General features: G+C 38.7%; 1 protein-coding gene across 1 annotated transcript in view; it reads left to right on the forward strand.

Moving 5' to 3' along the window:
• The first annotated feature begins 343 nt into the window (after positions 1 to 343).
• Positions 344 to 21,848, forward strand: part of FRAS1 (Fraser extracellular matrix complex subunit 1) — a 467,548-nt gene continuing 446,043 nt past the window's right edge. The window contains exons 1-2 of the mRNA XM_021669641.2: positions 344 to 422; positions 7,656 to 7,687. Of these exons, the coding sequence (XP_021525316.2) occupies positions 347 to 422; positions 7,656 to 7,687 (108 nt within the window). The 5' untranslated portion in view covers positions 344 to 346. The remainder of the gene's footprint in view (positions 423 to 7,655; positions 7,688 to 21,848) is intronic.

Consider the following 21,848-nt stretch of genomic DNA (forward strand, 5'->3'; position numbering starts at 1 on the left):
GATCAGCCCGTGACCAGCAACTTTCAGGCAAAATTTTGCCGCGGAGAACTGCGCTCTGCCTCCTCTTATTCTCCCAAAGCTCAGCCCACGTTGGCGTCCTGCCTTGGCGGGGAGCTCGGCGCGCTCTCCTCCCGGGCTGCGAGTGAGTTGAACCCCCAGCCTGCGCCGGCACCTCCGGGCTGATGCGTGTCGCTCTCGGCCGGTCCGTCTCACTTTCCCGGAGGTAACGGCCCGCTGTCCCCCACCCTCGGCGCGCCAGGGTTCTCGGCGCCGGAGCCAGCGTTTTGGCCGAGCGCTTCTCGGATGCTGAAGGCTGGGCTCCTCCATCGTGGGTGCCGAAGCAGCGATGGGTGTACTCAAAGTGTGGCTTGGGCTGGCCCTAGCGTTGGTGGAATTTGCAGTGTTGCCTCATCATTCCGAAGGTGAGAGAGTGGTGCCTTGTGTGTGTCTGTGAACGTGCAGTTTAAAGGGCTCAGTAGGTTTTATGGTATTGTGGGTCGGGTGGAAGTTTTTCTGGGGAGTGTGGGGTGGAAGTGGAACTCGAATAGGCTTTTTGCCGACAAGTTTCTTACTCCTGACTGTTTTGTATTAGGATTACAACCCCGACACGGCCTCCCTCTCTGCCCTAAGTGCTTTTGGGTGGGTGGGTGGCCGATGGAGGTGACATCCCTGAAATGGATTATTTTACTTTCCACCACCTACCTTTTCCCGAAGAGAAAGCAACGGCATGGAGCACAGGTGAGGAGTGAACAATTGCTCTTACCTGTACTTCTGTTTCGAAGAAACACACAATCTTTCACCTTAAAGCCCCATCGCTCTCCCGCCCTCCTTACCTCAGTCTCCCCCTAAAAACCAGTTAGGATTTTATAACTAACTGGTTGGAGCGTGTTCTGGACGTGGACAGTTCAACTGCACTGAAAGAAATCTCTCCAGTAAGGAGAAGCACGAACCTGCCTGCTTCCCAGAACAAAAGTGGTTAATAAGAGTTTAGGTTCATCATTCTTTTACTTCACCCTCCGCCTCCTGGTTTTCCTCCGAGGCCCCAAGCTACGTGTAAAACCCCGGAGCTTCGGGAGAAAAAAGGAAGCCGTGAGAGTAGTTGTCGCCATGATATCAAAAGCAATCCAGGCTCAGCCAAATAAATGAGTCAATAAGTAAATAAAGAATTTGGGGTCCTGGAATGCCGGGCTCGGGGACGCAAGGCACTCTGAGCTCCCACCTGCTCGGAGAAGCTGGGTAAGTTGCCCAGCCAGTGCTTAGGGAGGGGGAAGGGAGCCGGCGGGTCGGGAGGAAGACGGCTTAATCCACAGCACCTGGCTCTCGGCTTCTCCTCCCGGCTCCATTCATTATTTATCCAGCTGCAGGAAGAAGAGTTCACCTGCCCAGCCTCAAATCAGAGCCGCGGCTGGGCGGCGGCTGGGGCGGGGCGGGCCGCCTTCTCCGCCCTGGTGCCCCGGGAAGGGGCGAGGGGCGGCTCCCGGGGCCGAGCTCCGGTGCAGGACTAGGGGCTGCTCGAGGCCCGGGGAGGAAAAAGCTCTGCCTCGGGTCGACCTCCAGTTACCGGAGCAGCTGCCTTTTCTTTGCTGGCTTCCCAAGAGAAAGTGGGAGGCCTTGGGAATCCATGAACAGTAGTGGGGGACTTTCCCATGGGTACAGGTGCTGCTTTCTGCCCTCTTCCGGGATGTGTGTCAAGTGTGTATGATCTCCGGGAAAGGCACATCTGGGACCTGTGCAGCCTTCTCCCAACAATGCATGTCCTGTAGAGATACAGCTTTATTGTCTATGTCCGTGTGGGTGCGTACTTTGGGGGGAGGAAAAAAAAGCTTGTAGGGCTTGATTATAATAAACCAGATGAGAGAGTCACCCCAGGCCACCCAAACCTAAACTTGGTACTTAGAAAAATTAATTTCACTTGGTTGCAGTTTTTTATTTAGAGTCCTATTCCAGCAACGCAGAAAAGGTGGTAGCACTCCCGGGATAGCTCACCAGGGGGCGGTTGGAATGGTGCAGCTGCTCAGAACCAAATCTCTGGAATCGACAAAAGGCATTATTACCAAGAGCCTACAGGGTGCGCTCTTTGGCAGATTGCTTGATCCAGTGGGCAAAGTTTAAGAATTGCCAAATCTATTGATTGGGAGGTGGGGATGGGGGGACGCAAAGCACAGAAAGCCGGGGTGGGGGCCGGGTTGGGGGGTGAACATTACTCCAGAGTCTTGGAAACTTTGCTTCTTATTGTTTTACCTGTCAGAGCATTCTATAGCCATTTCACAAATTGGATTGATAAATCGATAGATGTCTGAGAGTTTCCACCCACATCATGATGGTGCTTATCTAATAAAGAATGAACACGGCCATTTATTGAGCAGGTATTGCCCGGCACTGTGCTAAGCACTTTACATATCTCATTTAATTAGTTTAATTAAGTGATATCACTCCCACAGACAAAAAACCACTTGTCATCTGATGAGACCTCTGATTTGGTCCTCTCGAGCTTTCCTTTTTCTTTAAAAAATAAGAGCATTGAGACCAAGGAGGGAACAAGGATCTTAGAAATCTCAAGGTTTTATTACTAGCCTAGAGAATACTTTTTTAAAATGGAAAAGAAACATTCGCATGTATACTTCTTTTGAGGGGATGTACCCTGTGGCACCTTTGCTGACCAGCTTATGGCAAAATTTATCATTTTCTTCTCAGTGCACAGAGAGGACAATTGTGGTTGGTATGGGTTTGGTCTTCCTCACTTAGCTGTGTGCTTATTGAGGGGTTAGGATGGCTTCTATTCTTGTATCTTCAGTTTAGCTCCTAGCATACAATAAGTGCTCAAAAAATTGGTCAGATGAACAAGTATTGGCAAATTACATTCTTATAAATTAAGCTTAACTGGTAAACTGGCCTCTGATTAGCTGACTAACCTTGAATGACCCACCTAACTTCTTTGAGCTATAGTCTGTCATTTACTAAATGAAGTCAATTAGGTGTAGCTCTAAGATACTTTGGCTAATCATCAAACATAGAAGAGAAAAGATCAGCATTTGCTGCCTTTTTTGTGGTCAATTGCAACTTTCTGGCTCTAAATTTCATTATTTTTTGAGACAGAGTCTCGCTCTGTCACCCAGGCTGGAGTGCAGTGTCGCAATCTCAGCTCTCTGCTGCCTCCACCCCCTGGGCTCAAGTGATTCTCATGCCTCAATCACCTGAATAGCTGGGATTACAGATGTGCACCACCATGCCTGGCTAATTTTCATATCTTTAGTAGGCAAAGCGTTTCACCATGTTGGCCAGGCTGGTCTTGAACTCCTGACCTCATGTAAACTGCCTGCCTTGGCCTTCCAAAGTGCTAGGATTAAAGGCGTAAGCTACCATGACCGGCCTCTAAATTTTATTTTAATTATCAAAAGCAAAGTAAATTTTTACAAGCAAATTATTGGCAGTGTTATTTTATATTGCCTTATATTGCTAAGCAGATAAACTATTAATGCTATGATCTGAGAACTTAATAAAATCAAGAAGTCACAAAGAAGCTTCTAACACGGCTGCTTTCTGAATCAGAGAAACTCTGCCATAGCATTTTCTGGAGAAATATCTTGAGTTCTGTTGACATGAAAGTCCTGTGAAGTTACACTAGATAAGACAGTTGCCTTGGGATAGGGAAAGATCATTGAATTGGAGGCTAAGAAAATCGAGCTTTAGTCGGTATCCCATCACTCTCCATGTGATTTTAGGCATTCCCCAACTCCCATGCTTTTCCTATAAATGCCATTGAACAGATTACATTGAAGAGGATCATTTGATAGACAATATGTTTTATTTATGGGTAAGTTAGGGTAGTTGGTTCCGCTCTGGGCTGGAGAATCGTTTTGTTGAGAGACTCTATGCTTAAAACTCAGTGTTAAGGAAGAGAAGGCATTGGCTGGAAACAAGTAACCTAATTCTTTCATTCTGCAAGCCTTTATTGAGAGCTTATGTGTCAGGTTATGTCTGGTAGGTGGGTACAAACATCAAAACCAAAGCCAAAATAATTCCTGCGCTCAAGGAGTTTGCATATCTAGAAATTGTTAATAGCAGTTTAATAGCAGTAGGAATATGGGAACATTTGGTCCTTGCTGAGTTTCTCAGTATGGAAATGTTAGACGATGGTTGTAACTTTGCATCTTTTGGCTTTTGTAATTACCTGGTAATGGAAATAAAGAGGTGTTGTGGACTGTTATTTTCATCAATTATATTTCCATTGCTCTCTGAAGATTGCATTCTGGGCATTACTCTCCTTATGTAGTATATACATCCTTTAGTAAGGACCCAGCCATCCATATTCACTGTTACGGACTTGGGTGGCAATATCACCCAACTGTAGTCACACAAGTAGTCATAAAATATTCTTTAACACATGGCTCAGAGCAGGGGAGGGGACTACCACATGTCAAAGTTGGAGCCTCATGCCAAATCTTACTGTAGTTCCAAAACAGTTGGCCCACTTCCATTTTAACTACTCTATTAATTGATCTAAATCCTAGTTGACAATAATCAGGACATGAGCTGTCCTGTCAGTTCGGAAAATGATTCTATTTTAAGTATTCCACAGTGCACACAGCCATATTCTGAATTATAGCACAACATAAAGCCTGAACATTTAAATGCCAACTTGTGGCTGCTTGTTCCTAATGAGTCATGTTTTTGTGGTACCCTGCTCTCCAAATCTTTTTGTATCTTAATGGTTGTGTCTGCCACTATTTCTTTGAAGTAATGGGTCTGACATTTTGTGGTGCTTGGATTTAACTTCTCTGATTTACTCAGTTTACCAATGGTTTCAGGATATATGCAAATTATATCTCAAAATTTCTCCAAAAATATTAGATTTTATACAGTCATCACATAATGGAGTATATTATAATGTGCAAAAGGGATTAAAAGCAGACATTTACTTGTTTAAATTTTATGCAGTAACATTTTGTCTATGTGACCTGCAAGAAATGAGGCAGTCACACAGGAAAAAAGCCCAGGTCTCAGGATCTGGGCTTCCTTCTTGATGCTATAAAATTGCTTCACCCTGCAAAACTTCATGCATTTTCTCACAGACTGTGAGGTGTCAGAACTTAAATTACCCGGCATCTCAGCTGCATTCTGTGCCCTGAAACTGGCATTGTTCTTGGTTAAAGAACTCTACTCCTGTTGTCTCGTGTTTTTCCTCAGTTTTCCTTTGAAGGAGGCTCCTTTCTCCTAGATTGGCACCATCTCAAAGAATTCACCTTGAGCTGGGATTTTCTTTAAAGTTCAACCAAAGTCTTAAATATAAACATCAAATAGAGCTGCAATCATTCTTGTACTTTTTAATAAAAAAAATAATGAGTGGAGAGAGTAATTTTGTTTTCCATATTATGTGAACCGATGGATTAGTGAAAAGACCTCCACTGTAGCTATCAACCAGAAGCTACACCCGGTACCCATGTCAACAAACTCCTCAACTTCATCTGCTGGTGGGTGTGTGAGAGAAATATGTTTGGTTTGGATGCTGTATCTGGTATTGGGTGATGATAAATGTTTGATAGGACTGGGCATCACACTGGAATGCTTATTTTCTCAAGAGAGTAGAAATGATGTTTTAGAAGCTGTGTTAATGGAGGCTCATTCATGCAGCTGCCTTCCGGGTAGAGCTGTTCTGTTTTAGGAAAGCTCTCAGAGGGCAAAGCTTATTTCTTTTGGAATTGTACAATACAGAGCAAACCAAATTGAATTAATTCACCTTCCTAATGATATATGATTTTTTAGCAGCTGTATACCATTTTGACTTAAGTCTCCAGCAGATGCTTGGCTTGCTCAGGTATAGATGTGCCACACTCAGTGCTGCTTTATTTTTTCATACTGCAGTGAGTTCATAATGGCTTTCTAAACTTCCAAAAACAGGTTTTGATATAGGTACTCAGATACTTCTTAAGGTGCTTGATTTCCTTTGGAGCTATGAAAAGAATTGACTTTGGAAGGTAATGCTGTGGAGGAGAGCAATAAAATTATTTGAGGATAGTCTTATTTTAAAGATTAAATTTTGTTTGTGTTTTTTTCTAAAAGTTAAATTTTGTTTATTCTAAAGTTTAAATTTTGTTAAATTTTACCTAAGTGATGATGATCTAAATTTTCTAAACACCAGAAGTAATTAAATACATCCATATAAGTAATTTAGAAAGTTAATTGTGTTTATATATATTTATTTGAGATATATGGGACTATTTTATATACACATATCACACACATACATGTACATACACACACATATGTGTGTGTGTATATATATATATCCTTTCTTATGACATAGCATAGACTGAAGTACTAAGTCTTTGAAACAAGATTTCTTAACGAAAAATTAGACAATTAGGAAGAATTTCCCCCCAAGGTTTTATCTCAATTTACTCTTATTAGAATGTCAGGGACCTAAAAGTTATTTCAATAAATTTGCCCACAGAGATCTTTGATTCAAACCAAAGTGTAAATAGTCATCTTAGTTTGTTTAAAGCTTGTTCTCAATTCCATTATTGGAGGAGAAGGTAGACCAGTTCTTTCCTGAGAAGTTAATATTTTTGAGACTTCATAAATGACATTAGAGGTAAGCACTGTGGTAAAGTAATGTCCTTCTCTCTTTAGAAACCAACTGTGGCAGATTGTTAAGATATGCTTCACCTTGGTGTATATATACTGTTCAAATCTGTTTTGCAGACTCAATTTCTGAGAGAGTAGGTGATAGCACACTGCCCATTCTCTTTCTAAGTTAAATCAAGACCTTTTGTGCAGCTCAAAAATTGGTTGGTAATGTGTGTATATTTTTTTAATTTAAGATTTCAGTTTTATAGTATATATATATATATACTATAAATACTATATATACTATTTATACTGTATATGATATATACATACTATATATAGTATATAGTGGGTATATATGAATATATACTATATATGTAATAGTACATATTTAATAGTATATATAGTGTATATATTTTCTCGCTATATATAATACACACACACATATATTATGTAGTGGGATAGATGCAACATTTCAACATTTTTAGAAAGGAAGTACCCAAGAATAAATTCACAAATGGAGGATGTAGGCACAAAGTGCTAGGAGCTCCAAGGAACATAATCTGATGGGCAGGAGAAGTTTCACAAAGGAGATGAGATCAAGTTCAAGGGCCTTGATTAGACAAAGTACATCTATAGGAAATGCAAATGAGCAGAGGCATTGAGACATGTAAATATATCACAGGATTCTATGTTAGCCTCTTGGTTTGGACTGGAGACTTAGTGTAAGCAAAGAGTCACAGGGAAGCCTGGATAAGTAAATGGGAATGGATTATGGAGGCTTTGCTGACTTATCACAAAGAAAAATATATACTGTATTTATAGCATGCCGTTATAAATACATTTATCTTAAAATTCAAGTGATAAGTTTTAATGATGCTTTTTCTAATGTGTGTCCAAGGAATGTTGTTTTGGTGGATGGGATTATTTCCCCAGGGGAAGAATGCTCAAGCTTTTAAGATTTTGAAAGAAGCACATTTTACTGATTATGATGCGTGTAGATGCAGTTTTAGCAGTAAGCTTGCTGAGGAAGTGCCTATTGGTTTGTTATGCATCTCTTTTAATTCTTGTTTTGTTTTTCCCCACAGGTGCTTGTGTCTATCAGGGTTCCTTGTTGGCGGTAGGTCATTCTTTACATACTTACTTTCTTTCTTTTGAGTGTAAAATGCTTACTTGAGGTTCCTGAGTGAGTGAGTTGACCCTGTCATTGTAGAATATGTTTTTTTTCTTCACAATTTGAGGATTAGCCCTCATTCAGGCACAATGATGCTCAATTATTTAATACCTTTTCCAGAGTGAATTAGTTCCATTTGGATACTCAGGTATTAGAAGATAAATTCAAACACTCAATGCACAATTTGCATTCTGTGGCTGTTCTTTGTGTTCTTTTAATCAGAGAGAAAATTAGATCCCATCCTTTTGTCAGATACAAACGGGGACACAATTTGTTTATCTTCCTGTTGCATTTGCTTCTTCCTTTGAACCGTTCTCCAAAAAAAGTATGATTATCAAATTAAGTAGAATAGGAAGGGTTTCTGTTTTTGACTGAATTATAAACTTAAGTTTTGGTGAACAGCAAACAAATTAACATTTATCTTTGAACTCTTGCCATATAGGGTAAAATTGATTTTGAATTTAATGTTAGAATGACTTGGGGGAAAAGCTGATGTAAGTCTCATGCATTTCTTTTCATTACTAATGCACTATGGTGCATAACTGTGTGTTAAAGCCTTATTGAGAAGACTGTCTACACTCCATCAACTCTAATAAATGGTGTGACAAGTCATTCTTCACCACTTTTTTATTTTGGTTTAATAAATGCTATAATAAAACTGAACTGAGATGGTTGGAAAGAGTTTGCTCATTTATATCACAACCTGCTATTGACATGTGTGATATTCATAAGTCATCTTGGATTATCCTTGTGGTATTGAAATAGATGAGGACTATCTGAAGTATCTAAGAGTCTAGATAATTGTAGATGTTCACAGTAATATTCTTGAATCTGTACTTTATATACTGTAGTTGTTGCTTGGGAGGTTTGTATTTTTTTCTTTATGTTTTTCTATTAAAAATTAGGAAAAGCCATTTTTATTCTATTTGTCATTCCATGTCTTGCTCTGCTTCTTCTTCTTTTTTTTTTTTTGAGATGGAGGCTCACTGTGTCACCCAGGCTGGAGTGCGGTGGCATGATTTCGGCTCACTGCAACCTCGGCCTTCCGGGTTTAAGCAGTTCTTCTGCCTCAGCCTCCCGAGTAGCTGGGATTACAGGCACATGCCACCACACCTGGCTAATTTTTGTATTTTTAGTAGAGACAAAGTTTCACCATATTGGCCAGGCTGGTCTCAAATGCCTGATCTTGTGATCTTCCTGCCTCAGCCTCCCAAAGAGCTGAGATTATAGGTGTGAGCCACTGCGCCCAGCGCTGTTTATTCTTTAATATATTTTAGGAATCATTTGCTCCAAAATATATTATCACTTTTGGGGAGATATAGTAGATATTTAGGCAAGTCAGTTATTCACACTAATACAAAAAGAATTATTTATTGTGTAGAGTGCTCCATAACTTTTCAATATATTTTCATAAGCATTCATATGTCTGATACTTATAATAGATTAATGAAATAGGCAGGCCATGTATTATTTCATACTCTTCCCTCTTTTAATAGAAAGGATGAGAGAGAGAGAGAGATGAAGAGATTTGCTAGAGGTAATTGACCATTAGGGGTGGACCAGAACAAGACATCCTGTCTTCCTCTTTTGTTCTGCCTATATATGAGAAAAGGTAGCTAGACCATCTTCTGTATTTAATTTTGGTATGTGTTATTGTTATTTGAATATGAAAGCATCAAGTAATTAGAGAGGTCAGTTTGATCAAGTTAAAAGGAGAAACTGCCCAGCTAACTTGAATTTATTGGATGACCTTTCTTCCCTCTCTACCATGCCCTGGCTGATCCTAGGGCTCATGGCTGCTCAAGGTTAGTGGGCTGCACCCTCCCACACCAGCATGCTCCTCATTCCTCCAGGTGACTTCTTTGCTTATCAAGGATCTGCTCCATTTGTTTCTTTTTCTTTCTTTCATTCTTTGTTGTTGTTGTTGTTGTTGTTGTTGTTGTGAAACAGAGTCTCGCTCTGTCACCCAGGCTGGAGTGCAGGGATCTTGGCTCACTGCAACCTCTGACTCCAGGGTTCAAGCAATTCTCCTGCCTCAGTCTTCCAAGTATCTGGGACTACAGGTGCACACCACCACACACAGCTAATTTTTTTTGTAGTTTTAGTAAAGACTGGGTTTCAGCATGTTGGCCAGGCTGGTCTTGAACTCCTGACCTCAAAGTGCTGGGATTACAGGCATGAGCCACCAACCCTGATCTGCTACATTTGTTTCTAAACCTCTTCAAACCTGAGATACTTATTATTGTAGTTAGGCAATTCAGTCTGAAAGACAATATATTTATTACAATAATAAAATCATTAAACAAATATTTGTTGAATGACAATTGCAGACCTGCACTGGACTGCATCCATGAACAAACAGATGAAAATTCCTGCCCTCATGGAGCTTGAATTCTAATAAGTAAAATATATAGACTGTCAGATAGGTGGGCTATGGGGAAAAACTTTGTGAAAGTGGGAGGGATAGAAAAGGCTCAATAGGGGATGAAGGTGGCTGCTTTAGACAGGGTGATAGGGAAGGCTTCACTGAGAAGGTGACATTTGAACAAAGACATACAGAAAGAGATAATGATAAGAGCTAGCCTGGTGGATACCCAAGGGGAGAGAATTCCAGAGATGGGGAGCAGAAACTGTGAAGTCTGAAGCAAGAGCGCCTATGGGCATTCGAGGCAGTGTGTGGAGGATGGCAGGAGATAGGTCAGGGAGGAGTGCAGGGGTCAGAGCACACTGAGCCTTGTGCAGGCGTTAGCTTGTCCTTTCAGGCAGGTGGGTGAACTCTTGGAGGTGCTAGAAAGGAAGAATAGCAACATCAGACTTATCATCTAATTAAACTGCTGAAATGAGAATGTGAAAAGAAGTACTGTTCTTGTTTCTAGGGAAACTTCATTGAATACTTTAAAAATACTTCACAGAGGCAAGTCACTAAAAAATTGCCATCAAATTAAGTGTAGAAAAAACAGCTATAAAAGATTGAGAAAATATTTCAAAATCTAGAGAGATTCTGCGTTCGGGGTTATTTGTAACAATTTTAAGTTCTCTTTCCATTTTAAGGACGATGAAGCTGGAAATGGTAGTTGATGCATTGTGGACTTAGTTTATTGTCTACATAATTCACTGCTGCTCTCTCTCCACATATCCTAGTGTTAAAGAAAGGCATTTTATCTACATCAGTGAAATTGGAGAGTGAATGTATGTTCATGTATTTTGAATTAAAGAGTTCAAGAATATTACTATAGGATTCTAGGATTCTCCAATTATACAACTTTTTGGGTGACAAAGACTTCTACTGTAAGAGGCATCATTTTCAAGAGCTGGCTCTGAGAATAGCGGTTGGTGTGCCTGTTCCAAACTTTGTAATTCTACCCACATGTTCACTGTTTTAGAGGTAGAAGTGACTTGAGAAATCGCTTATTCCAGACTGTCCATTTTACAGATGAGGCAACTGGGGCAGGGATGTGACATTCTTGAGGTTTGTTCCTGTCCCAATTGAGTAACCAAAAGTAGAAGGTTGTTCTGGATGAAAATGGCAAAGCCTCAGCTTCACCTAGGGTTCACAAAACATACCAAGGAAATCAGAACATGGATTTAGGCACTTGCTGCTAGTATAGTGCTAACTCTCTGCCTCTCTTGTGAGGATTCCTCTCAGTGATACCTTTCAATCTCATCACTTGTTGCTTAGGAAGCTGCTAGATATAGTGGAACATTCATGGCCCTGGAGGTCAGACACACCTGGTTTTGATCCTTCCTTTTCTATTACAAACCAGCTCTGTGACGTAGGGCAAGTTACATCACCTCTGGAACCTCTTATTGCCCTTGATGTGAAATGAGGACAAAGAAAGCCCCTCCTGAAGGGCTGTTGTAAAGAAGATAATGTGGAAAAGACACCCAGGTGCAATGCCTGGCATGTGCTTTTCTGCCATAACACAATTTCTCTTAACCAACCAAGAAGAACAAGAGGAAGACACAGTTACTAAGCACCTACTATGTATTTAGTACTCCACAAACCCAGGAAGTAGTTTCTAGGTTTTTTTTTTTTCCCTTTTTCTTTTCTTCTTTTTTTTTTTTTTTTCCACTTTACAGATAAAGAAGCTGAGGCTCAGGAAGTAGTCACTTGTCCAAAGTTACGTAGTAAGTACTAGTGGAAAAGAAAGTTCAAACCTGGTTCTGATTCTTAAGTCATTGATCAAGCATTCTATTTCTCACAACCAAGTCAATCCATTTGTTGTCTCTAAACACAACTAGCTTATTTCACCACCTTCAGTCCTATATGCCCACCCCCTCCCTGCCACAACTGCCATGCAGTTGTCTCTGCCAGTCTCTGTCCCTGACCTCCCGCAAAAGCCAGCTGTCCCTGGCTAACCCCTTCCCATTTAACTGAGGCTGTCCTGCACTGGTGTAGGATGAGCATAAAAATTCACCACGTGATGTGAAACATGTTGAGACAGGCATACCACCTTAAAAACATGTCATCTTGAAAACAAAAGCCAGCTGTCCCTGACTAACCCCTTCCCATTTAACTGAGGCCGTCCTGCACTGGTGTAGGATGAGCATACAGATTCACTATGTGATGCACACATGTTTAGACAGGCATGTCATCTTAAAAAAAATACAACATACAGTGTATTATGTACTACATATGTGTATATGTGTGTGTATATATGTATATAAGTGTATATGTATAGATCTCCCCCACCTTGTATTGCATTGTGTCTCCCAGTTTTTGACAGCTGTCTGGACTTGCAGCAACATCCTGGGGTGATTAAGTCCTAAACACATGTAGCCGTCTCTCACTTACGGACTGACTTCCGCTCTCTCTCTTCTCTTTTCTTTAAACTCTTCTGTAACTTTCTCTTCTTTTTATTCCTCAGGTAAGAAATGACCAGAAGGGACTAAAAATAACTTGAAAAACACTGAATTAATCTATTTTGGGGTGTGTTTCTTACCCCATAATACCCATGCACCCCGGGCTCACAAGACTTTCTCTCAAGTCAGCCCTTATGGAAGACAGTGTGACCGTGTTAAATTGGGAATCCATCAGAGGGAAACTACCTAGGTTTAACTGTGACATCCAGTGTGAGGAGGAAAATTAATTTTTTATTTCAAAGTATTCACATACCTTCTGTCTTTTCCAACTATATCAAGTATTAAAAAAAAAAAAAAAAACCAAACAACTTTCCTTTTGCGTCACCACAAGCAAAGACATATCCTTTTTAAAGTTCTTCCTGGGATGAATGACTTAACTCTTCACTTCAATTTTTCTGTCTGTGAAGTGGAGATGACCTGTTTACTTCTCAGGATTGTTGTGAAGCTTAAAGGAGACGAACGTGAAGCACTTCATCCAGTGCTGTGACTTACAGTGCTCAGTAAAGGTTGGCTGTTATTGTTGTTCTAAAGCAGTGATGACTGGCAAGGGTGGATAAACTATCTGTCTTCCCTAGATCAAAAGTGTTAAGTGTTGGGATTTTCCTACTTGGGTTACTTTTGCTGAGAAATGCTGAGAAAGCGAATCACAACGCACTAATTTTTAGCAAATCTGAAAGAATAGTTTTCAAGGATAATACAAAATTGTGGACTGTTGACTACATATAACACTGCAGGAATATCCAGGCATTCCACTTTGAATCTTGGCACCACTACATACATGCTGTGTGGTCTCAGATATAATACTTTATACAGCCAAGTGTCACTTTTATTATCTGCATAATGGGGATTATATTTCTCCTAGCGTTGATGTGACAGTTAACTGACAGCATACTTGTGAAAGAACCCAGAACTGTCTCCGCAAGGAACAGGTATTCACATCATCCAGGTGGTAACAAGGTGTTGGAGTGGAAATGAGTGAGTTATAGAGTCCAGGGTCTTGATTCAGGCTCTGGCTCTGTAATTACTAGCTGTGAGGCATGGAGTAAGTCACTTGAATGAAATGATGTCTCAGTTTCTAAATTGGTAAATTCAGAGAGTTAGATTAGATTCTCTCCAAGATTTCTTAGCACAGTGTTGTGCAGTAGAGCTTTCTGTGATGATGGGAATGTTCCATAGCTGTGCTGTCCAGTGTGGTAGCTATGAGTCACATGTGGTTACTGAGTACTTGAAATGTGGCTGATGATACTGAGAAACTGAATTTTAAATTTCACTTAATTTCAATGAATCAAAGTTTAAATTTGAGTAGCCACACATAGATAGTGGCTACCATATTGGACAGTGCAGCATTAGGGTTTTAAAATTCTTAACATACTCTAGTACTTAAAATAGAGCTTTGTGGATGGTTTCCACCCTGGGTGGAAGCTTACTGGAGTATTTTTAGCAGTTGTGAGAAAAGTAACACGAAATTTGTTATAGCACCTAAGTCTGCTGTTTTTGTTTGCTTATATAATTTAAACAGTTTTGAGGTCAACACAGGTACAACACTACTCTCCCCATAGCGCTCGATATGTTTTCTTTTTTGTTGTCATGATTTTTTTTTTTTTAAACCAAGCAATGGTTATGGATCAATGTTTTCTTGAATAAAAGAAAAGGGGTAGAATTACAGTCAATTTTACATATTCCATTAAAAATTTTATAAATTTTTAAACTCATGAGAGTGTTATCCATTATTTATATTAGAACAGAAAAAAATTGAGAACCTCTGGTCTAATCTGAAGAACTTGTTTATTAGGGCTAAGGAGCTTTAAGGGAGACCATTAGAGCTCTTCAATGCTAGAGTCTTTTTAAAAATTGGTTCGCTATAGTGTTAATTTTAAAAATTTGAAACAGTAACACAAAAGACACAGCCCCGTAGAAATGAAAATGTCTCAGAATTGCTTTGTCCTTGTATTCATCAACATGCTCAAGAGATGTTGTGGAAAAGAGAAATGAAAATTTGGAAGTTTTCACTATTCAGTGCTTGAAATCCCCCCACAGTGAATGGTGGCCAGTGGCTGCTATTGAAACACCTTGAACTTCTCAGCAGTGGGGAGAATACTTGGTGTCCTGAGGATGTACTTAGAGGAGAAGCAATACAATCAGCCGTTCCTTAATTTCCCTAAAAGTATTGGGTAATTTCTTAAGACCTTTTAATTAAGTATTATAGGATATCACCATTTTAAGTTATAGTTTAGCAAAAATTCATCATTTTTTTATGCCTCTGGTGTTTATTTTAAAATGCGGAGTAATATATTTTTAAGTGTGGGATGCCACTCTTTATTAAAATGTACTTATTTTATGATTAAAAACTTATTTTTTTCAACACATCATTACTATGCTAGATGTTGTCACAAATTTAGAGAGATAATGAGCTCCTTTAACTAGAGATGTTCAGGCTGAGACTAGACAAACAGAATTAGGAGTGAGATCGCAGTGGCAGGCTTTTCTGATTTGGGTTTTCACCTGTGGGTGGAAGGTTAGAGCTGTGTGCTTCTGCCTAAGTCAAGAAGCCCTTGCAGAGGGTGAAAAAATCTCCTGGCACCGGAGTGTGCAGTGAAGAGTTTCTTCCCCTTTATTTCCTCAAAGGGAGTAACTTTGTATCCTTAGGTGTCAGGTAGTGAGGACTGGGCCCTAGCTGCCTCAGGATTTTTTATCCTTCCTGGGTTTTTATAAATTGTCTCTTATAATTAGATGTGCTGGTTTCCTATTTGGGAATTTATATGTTCTTAGAATAATTGTGTGAGAGGAATAACACAAGAGATTTTGTACTTTTATTGATGAATAATCCATATGCATTTTTATTCTTATTCATATTCATGTGGTAGGAACAGATGTTTTAAGTTAACAAACACATTTCTTATGCTTTGTTTTGAGTTTAGAAGATGCAATTGAGCTTGGAAGCCATATTAATTTGCTCAAACTATGCTATGTTTTATCATATATTTCAATTTTCTGTTCAGACCATACACTTCCCTCACTATTTTTAAGTGTGTGTCATTTTTGCACCAAATTGTCTTACAACTTGATATCTCATTTTTATTTTATTCTATTTCTGTTTATAACTACAAAGTATATGCATATGTTTATTTTCTACATGGTACATTTATATATGCATGGGTATATATGTATAAATCCCCTCTAATAGAACTGTCACTCATTTATGACACCTTATGATATTATCATGTTATAGTTTAGTTACTTTTAGAAGTTCTTTGCTTACCAAGGGAAAGAGAATATATAAATATCAAATGGCAATTGAGTTAAGCAAGCTTATATTTTTCTGAAATTTGAATTACAAGTGTCTAAAGAAAAGTTGACTTTGAAAATTTTATATGGATGGCATTTTGCTTCTGTGACAAACATAAAATTGGCACAAAATAAAATTAAAAAAAATCACTCAGCAGTTTTATGTAAGACAGGGATATAGCTTCTGATGTCCCAGCTAAGTTCTTTTAGCAATAATTTCTTAGGTTCCCAGCATTTATAAGCTAAATGAAAGGAAGAAGGGGGACAAGCTTTCATAGTAAGAAATGGTTTATTGTTAGTACCCAGGAGGCTCTTGAATTTGGGCCATGACCTGTGAGTTCTTTCCTGACAGCTCCCAAGATTGGTTATTTATTAAATTTATGTCATTTCTTTCCTCCAAAGGGAAATTGAATGGGTGGGCAGGGATCAGGGAGGTGACGGTGTCAACATTGGAGAGCAGATTTCATTGTTCTTTGTACCTTACATTCTTGAAATGGTTCAGTAACAGTGAGCAGGAGAGAATTATTAGCAGAAATAGATATTCATCCTTTGGTGTTCTTCCTGTGTTGAGTTTCCCTATAATCTAGAATGAACTTGATCTAAGTGATGAGAAATCAGGAACAGAAGAAATACGAAATTATTGCCTAAAAAGAAGCCTTTCCATATTTGCTGTAGATATGTGTAGTAGTAATGATCCAATTAGATTCCAAAGACATTAATTGATCAAATTCTATGTGTTAGACCCTGTGATGAGATCTATGGAGAATACCAAGATTAATAGGATATTAGTTGTAACCCAGGAACATGCTGCTTAGCCAGTAGTCCCTTTTCTTATTTTCTGTGTTGGCAGTGTCCTGATTTTGTTGCACTTTCCCTCCCTTTCCTAGTTGTGAGCTAATCAGAAAGTTTATATCCCTTTGCCAGGGATTGGTTTAGGATTGAGTGTGACTTACTTGTGGCCAATAAGATATGCATGGAACTCTGCTAATATTGTTGGGTGTTTGAAAGGACCCTATTAATTGCACCTTTGTTCCCCCAGTTCTGAAGAAGTTGAGAAATACAACAAAGAATATAGAAGTCAAAATATCATCCTTTTATGTTTTAACCAATGAAGCTAAGTTGGAGGATATAGCTTCAGTTCTCTTAGCCAACTGGGTTGCTGGTTCTGACCCTTCAGAATTGGGAAGACTTAGGCATTCACAGAGCCTTGCTGAGGCAGGTTTCCCATGCAGAAGGGCTGATAAAGCAAGAATTACTGCTTGTACAAACAGAGGAAAACATATGATCTTGGTTGACAGGCTCGCTCCCTAGAAGATGAAAGAAGACAAAACTGAGTTAAGCATGCCTAGTTGCTCTTTTAAATTTACTAGTTAGATAAATCATGCCACCTTCCTGGGGATAAGAAAGGCCTGGAGTTGTGTGTTGATATCCCTGCACCTCGAGTGGGAAAAAAGAATTCTCTATTAATAGAAGATTTTGAAGCTTAGTCTTTAAACTTTGGCACATGGACACATGATCTCTGGAGGTGCTACAACCATTAGAATACGTAGCTGGCACACAGAAGTTGACAGAGGAGAAAGATGGGATATTTTGATTCCTTGAGGAGTTGGTTATGTGATCTGTTGACTTAACCAGCACAGGAACTGACCTTCCTGGGAAATTATTGTATGAGCTAAGAAGTTCCCTCATTGTTTAAACAAATATAAACTGCATTTTATGTTACTGCAGCCAACAACAGTCCATCCAATACCCTATAATCAGGTAATGAACTCAGTACAAAGCAGTTTGAGATCAGTGTTAGTAGGTAGAAGTGCAGCACCATGGTTAAGGGGCAGAGCTCCAGATTCTTGGGTTTAAGTCTGAGCTCTTCACTACTGTGTGACCCTGGGCAAGTAACTTACCTTGTCTTTAAAATAGAGTTAATAGTTGTGCCTATATTACAGAGCTGCTGCAAGGATAAATGAGTAACACGTGAACGTACTTGGGATATAGTAAATACATGCTTGCAATTAGAATACTCTTATTCAGGAGGAAATCATTTTTGATCTTGGCCTTGAAATACGGACCAGTTTAGAAAGAGCCTTTCTCTTAGGATATAGGTATGAGTAAAAGCATAAGTGGCAAAGGGAGTCCGGTTTGATTGAAGCGAGAGAAGTGATGTGATGAAACACTGAGAAGGGATTTTTAAACTCCAGATCACATAGGGCCCGGAATAAGGCATTTGAAGTACATTCTGCAGGCAGTGGGGATGCTTTGAAATGGAAATCATTTGCTCTTGAATTCAGAGTCTGTCAGTGCAAACTGATTAGTATATTGTTGGAGATGAGATATTGGAGCACCATCCTCTGCTGTGTTCCTTCTTCTTTTCTTTTTCACCCATGTCCAGATGCAATTGCTCTGTAGAGCTTTGGAGAGGGTGTGGGTGGCTCCATTTGTGATCATCTTCTTGAAAAAGAGAGATCAGTTTGCAGACATATTCCAACAATGAGTCAGTACTAAGCTTATTACTAGTTCAGCAATAATGGGTTCATCTAGCATTATATCAAGTAGAACTCCCTATTAATAGGCATTAATCTACTTTAATATTGATGTTCATAATGATCTTCCCCACTACCCTGAGGTGGTGGTATAATCTTTTTTCTTTCTCTTTATTCTAGTGAGCATTTCTCACAATTTGCAAAGATTAAATTATGCTCCAGATAGTATTAGGATAAAGTACATTTTGTTGTATTAAAATTTTTTATCAAAATGGAAGCCTGATTATTTTGTATATACTACCCTGAGTGTTGGAAAGTATAGTTTTTCCATCATGCTGGACAACAGAACTATATCATTGTTTGCTTCTAGAATTTTATCAGCTTTCTCAATTTCTACATCCAAAATATATTTTTAAAAAGAAAAATCAGGTATGGTCAGATGCTTTAAGGAATAATAGGACTTCTTGAAAAACATGAACTGCTAGAAAAGATTCTTAATAGCCTGAGGACTTCGAGGAGGAGAGAGGAAAATTTTATAGGAATAAGATAACTAAAGTGCGTAGGAAAAGGAGGGAAACTCATGGTAATCAGCTGCTTTGGTTGCCACTTTAGAGGAATTAATTAAACTGCTGAAGAAAAATAAGTGTCTTTTAATATTTCTTATTCTGTTCACTTATGATTAGGAGGAAAAGATTCTCAATAACACCAGTCAAAACATGAATATAAAGTAAAATAAAAGAAATACTGTGAGCAACAAGGCATGTGTATTCCTGCAAGCTGTTTTTATCCAAACTTATTAAGGTCAAGGATACTTATTCAGTAAGGGAGACTGTATCTTTAAAACTATAAATTTGGCCTTGCATGGTGTCTCACACATGTAATGCCAGCATTTTGGAAGGCTGAGGCAGGAGGATTGCTTGAGCCCAGGAGTTCAAGACCAACCTGGTTAACATAGTAAGATTCCATCTACACACACACACACACACACACACACACACACACACACACACTAGCCAATACTCCCAGCTACTTGGGAGGCTGAGGTGGTAGGATTGCTTAAGTCCGGGAAGGCAAGGCTTCAGTGAGCCATGCTCACACCACTGCACTCCAGCCTGGGTGACAGAGGGAGACCCTGTCTCAAAAAACAAAACCAAAAACAAACAACTATGAATTTAATCTTCTGTTTTATAGATAAATTATTATCTTAAATTTTATTTGTATAAATTTATGGGGTACAAGTATAATTTTGTGGCATGGCTATATTGCATAGTGGTGAAGTCAGGACTTTAATGTATTTATCAACAGAATAATGTATATTGCACCTATTAAGTAATATCTCGTCACCCACCCACCTCCTATCTCCACACCCTTCCTAGTCTCCATTGTCTATCATCCTATTCTCTACATCCATGTGTACACGTTATTTAGCTCCCACTTACAAATGAGAACATGTGATATTTGTCTATCTGTGTCTCAGTTGTTTCATTTATAAACAGAAAGCAATTAGAAAAGGGTAAACAGTAGTGTTTTTCAAAAACCAAACCACAAAACACAGAAACAATATCATTCCAACTTTTGAGGAGTAAGAACTTTCTTTTTTGTTTTTTTCTAAGAGAAAATGGCCATGTTGCTTTATTTATTATATTAAAAGGAATATAGACTTGTTCTAAAAAACCTAGCAAACATAAAATATAGAGAGAATGGGAAGAAAACTCCATGAATCCAAGTAATTCCACAAACAAAAATAATTAATACTAAATATTAGATGAGTTCATTGCAGAACCTTTTCTGTGTATGTGTGTATTTAACAAAATAGGCGCTACGATATGCACTGTTTGGCCAGCTTTTTTTTTAAACCTAATACTGTATAATGGATATCCTTCTATGCCAATACACAGATCTATACCATTATTCGTTATGGATAGACTATAAGTTATTTTACACATTCCCGTTGATTGGTATTCATATTAATTCAATATTTTGGTGTTGTAAGCAACACTGTGATGAATATTCTTGTGCACTTTTCAATTCTTTCCTTTGGACACATTCCTTAGCAATGCAACTTCTGAGTCATGTGGTATACATTTTTTAAAAGTCTGCTTGTGTATACATTTAATACACATTATTACATTGCCCTTTGGGGAAGTCATACCAATTTAAACTGCCATTAGTGAGTGTATTCTCTGACTGTAAGATAAAGATAAAACCTTGGTAAGAATAAGCCAACATTCAATTTGAGAATGATGGATTTTTAAAAGTTGATGGAATAGAAGATGGTCTTAACAAATTTGATAACATTTAAAAATATCTAATAGTATAAAATTAAAAGAAAACATAAAGTACAGGTTTTCAAAGATTTAGTGTTATAAAGAATTACATGGTAGAACTTATAAAGAATTCATTCAATAGTACTTAAAAACAAAAAAATTAAAAAATGTAAATCTAACCAAAAAGAATTCATGTAAATATTTAAGAATACCACTAAATGTTAGGAATTAAATTAGCTGAGAATAAGAATAGAGAGTTTACATAAGAGAAAATATAAGTGACAAACAAATGTATTAAGAAGAATTGTTGTTATTAACTAGGTAAAAACTAAATCAGTAATGGGATATCACCTTATACCTGTTTAAAAAATGTAAATTATTAAACTCAGCTTTGATGAGACTTCTGGGAATTTGCCCTAAAAATTAATTTAGAAGAAAGAAAAGTTATATTTAAAGAAGTTGCTTTCTGGGAATTTCTATTTATGTTATAAAATAAGAAGTTACCTAAATGTCTCTATTAGAGGAGTGGTTAAGTAAATCATCATAGATTAACTTGACATAGAACATTGTGTAGCCATTAAGATAATATATGAGAAGAGCATGTGGCCATGAAGGCACATTTCTGAGGTAATGTTAAGTGAAAAAGGCTGAGTGCTTAATGCAAATCTTGTGACTGAAACTGGTTTTAAAATGTGCCTTTCTCGGGTGTTGAACAATGAGAACACATGGACACAGGGAGGGGAGCACTACACACTGGGGTCTGTTGGGGGGAAATAGGGGAGGGAGAGCGGGGGGTGGGGAGTTGGGGAGAGATAGCATGGGGAGAAATGCCACATATAGGTGAAGGGGAGGAAGGCAGCAAATCACACTGCCACGTATGCACCTATGCAACAATCTTGCATGTTCTTCACATGTACCCCAAAACCTAAAATGCAATAAAAAAAAAACTTTATACAAAAAAAAATAAAAAAAATAAAATGTGCCTTTCTGTGATTGAAAGCTCATAAGGGGGAAGAACCCCATTTGCTTTGTCAACAAGAGAAAGAGGACTTGTAAGTAGAGGGTAAGGAACCAGTGGAGAGAAAGGACAGAAGTTGAAAGAGTGAAGAGAAAATGGTTGTAGAAAATCAAGAAGTGACCAGGTAGATGGGGTGGAATCAAACCACAAATGGCAAGGACATCCTAGACAAAGTTCTTTCTCAAAGATAGGAGCAA

Source organism: Aotus nancymaae, unplaced genomic scaffold (genome assembly GCF_030222135.1).
Source record: "Aotus nancymaae isolate 86718 unplaced genomic scaffold, 86718_ANA_hifiasm-v0.15.2.pri h1tg000006l, whole genome shotgun sequence".
Classification (NCBI taxonomy): domain Eukaryota; kingdom Metazoa; phylum Chordata; class Mammalia; order Primates; family Aotidae; genus Aotus; species Aotus nancymaae.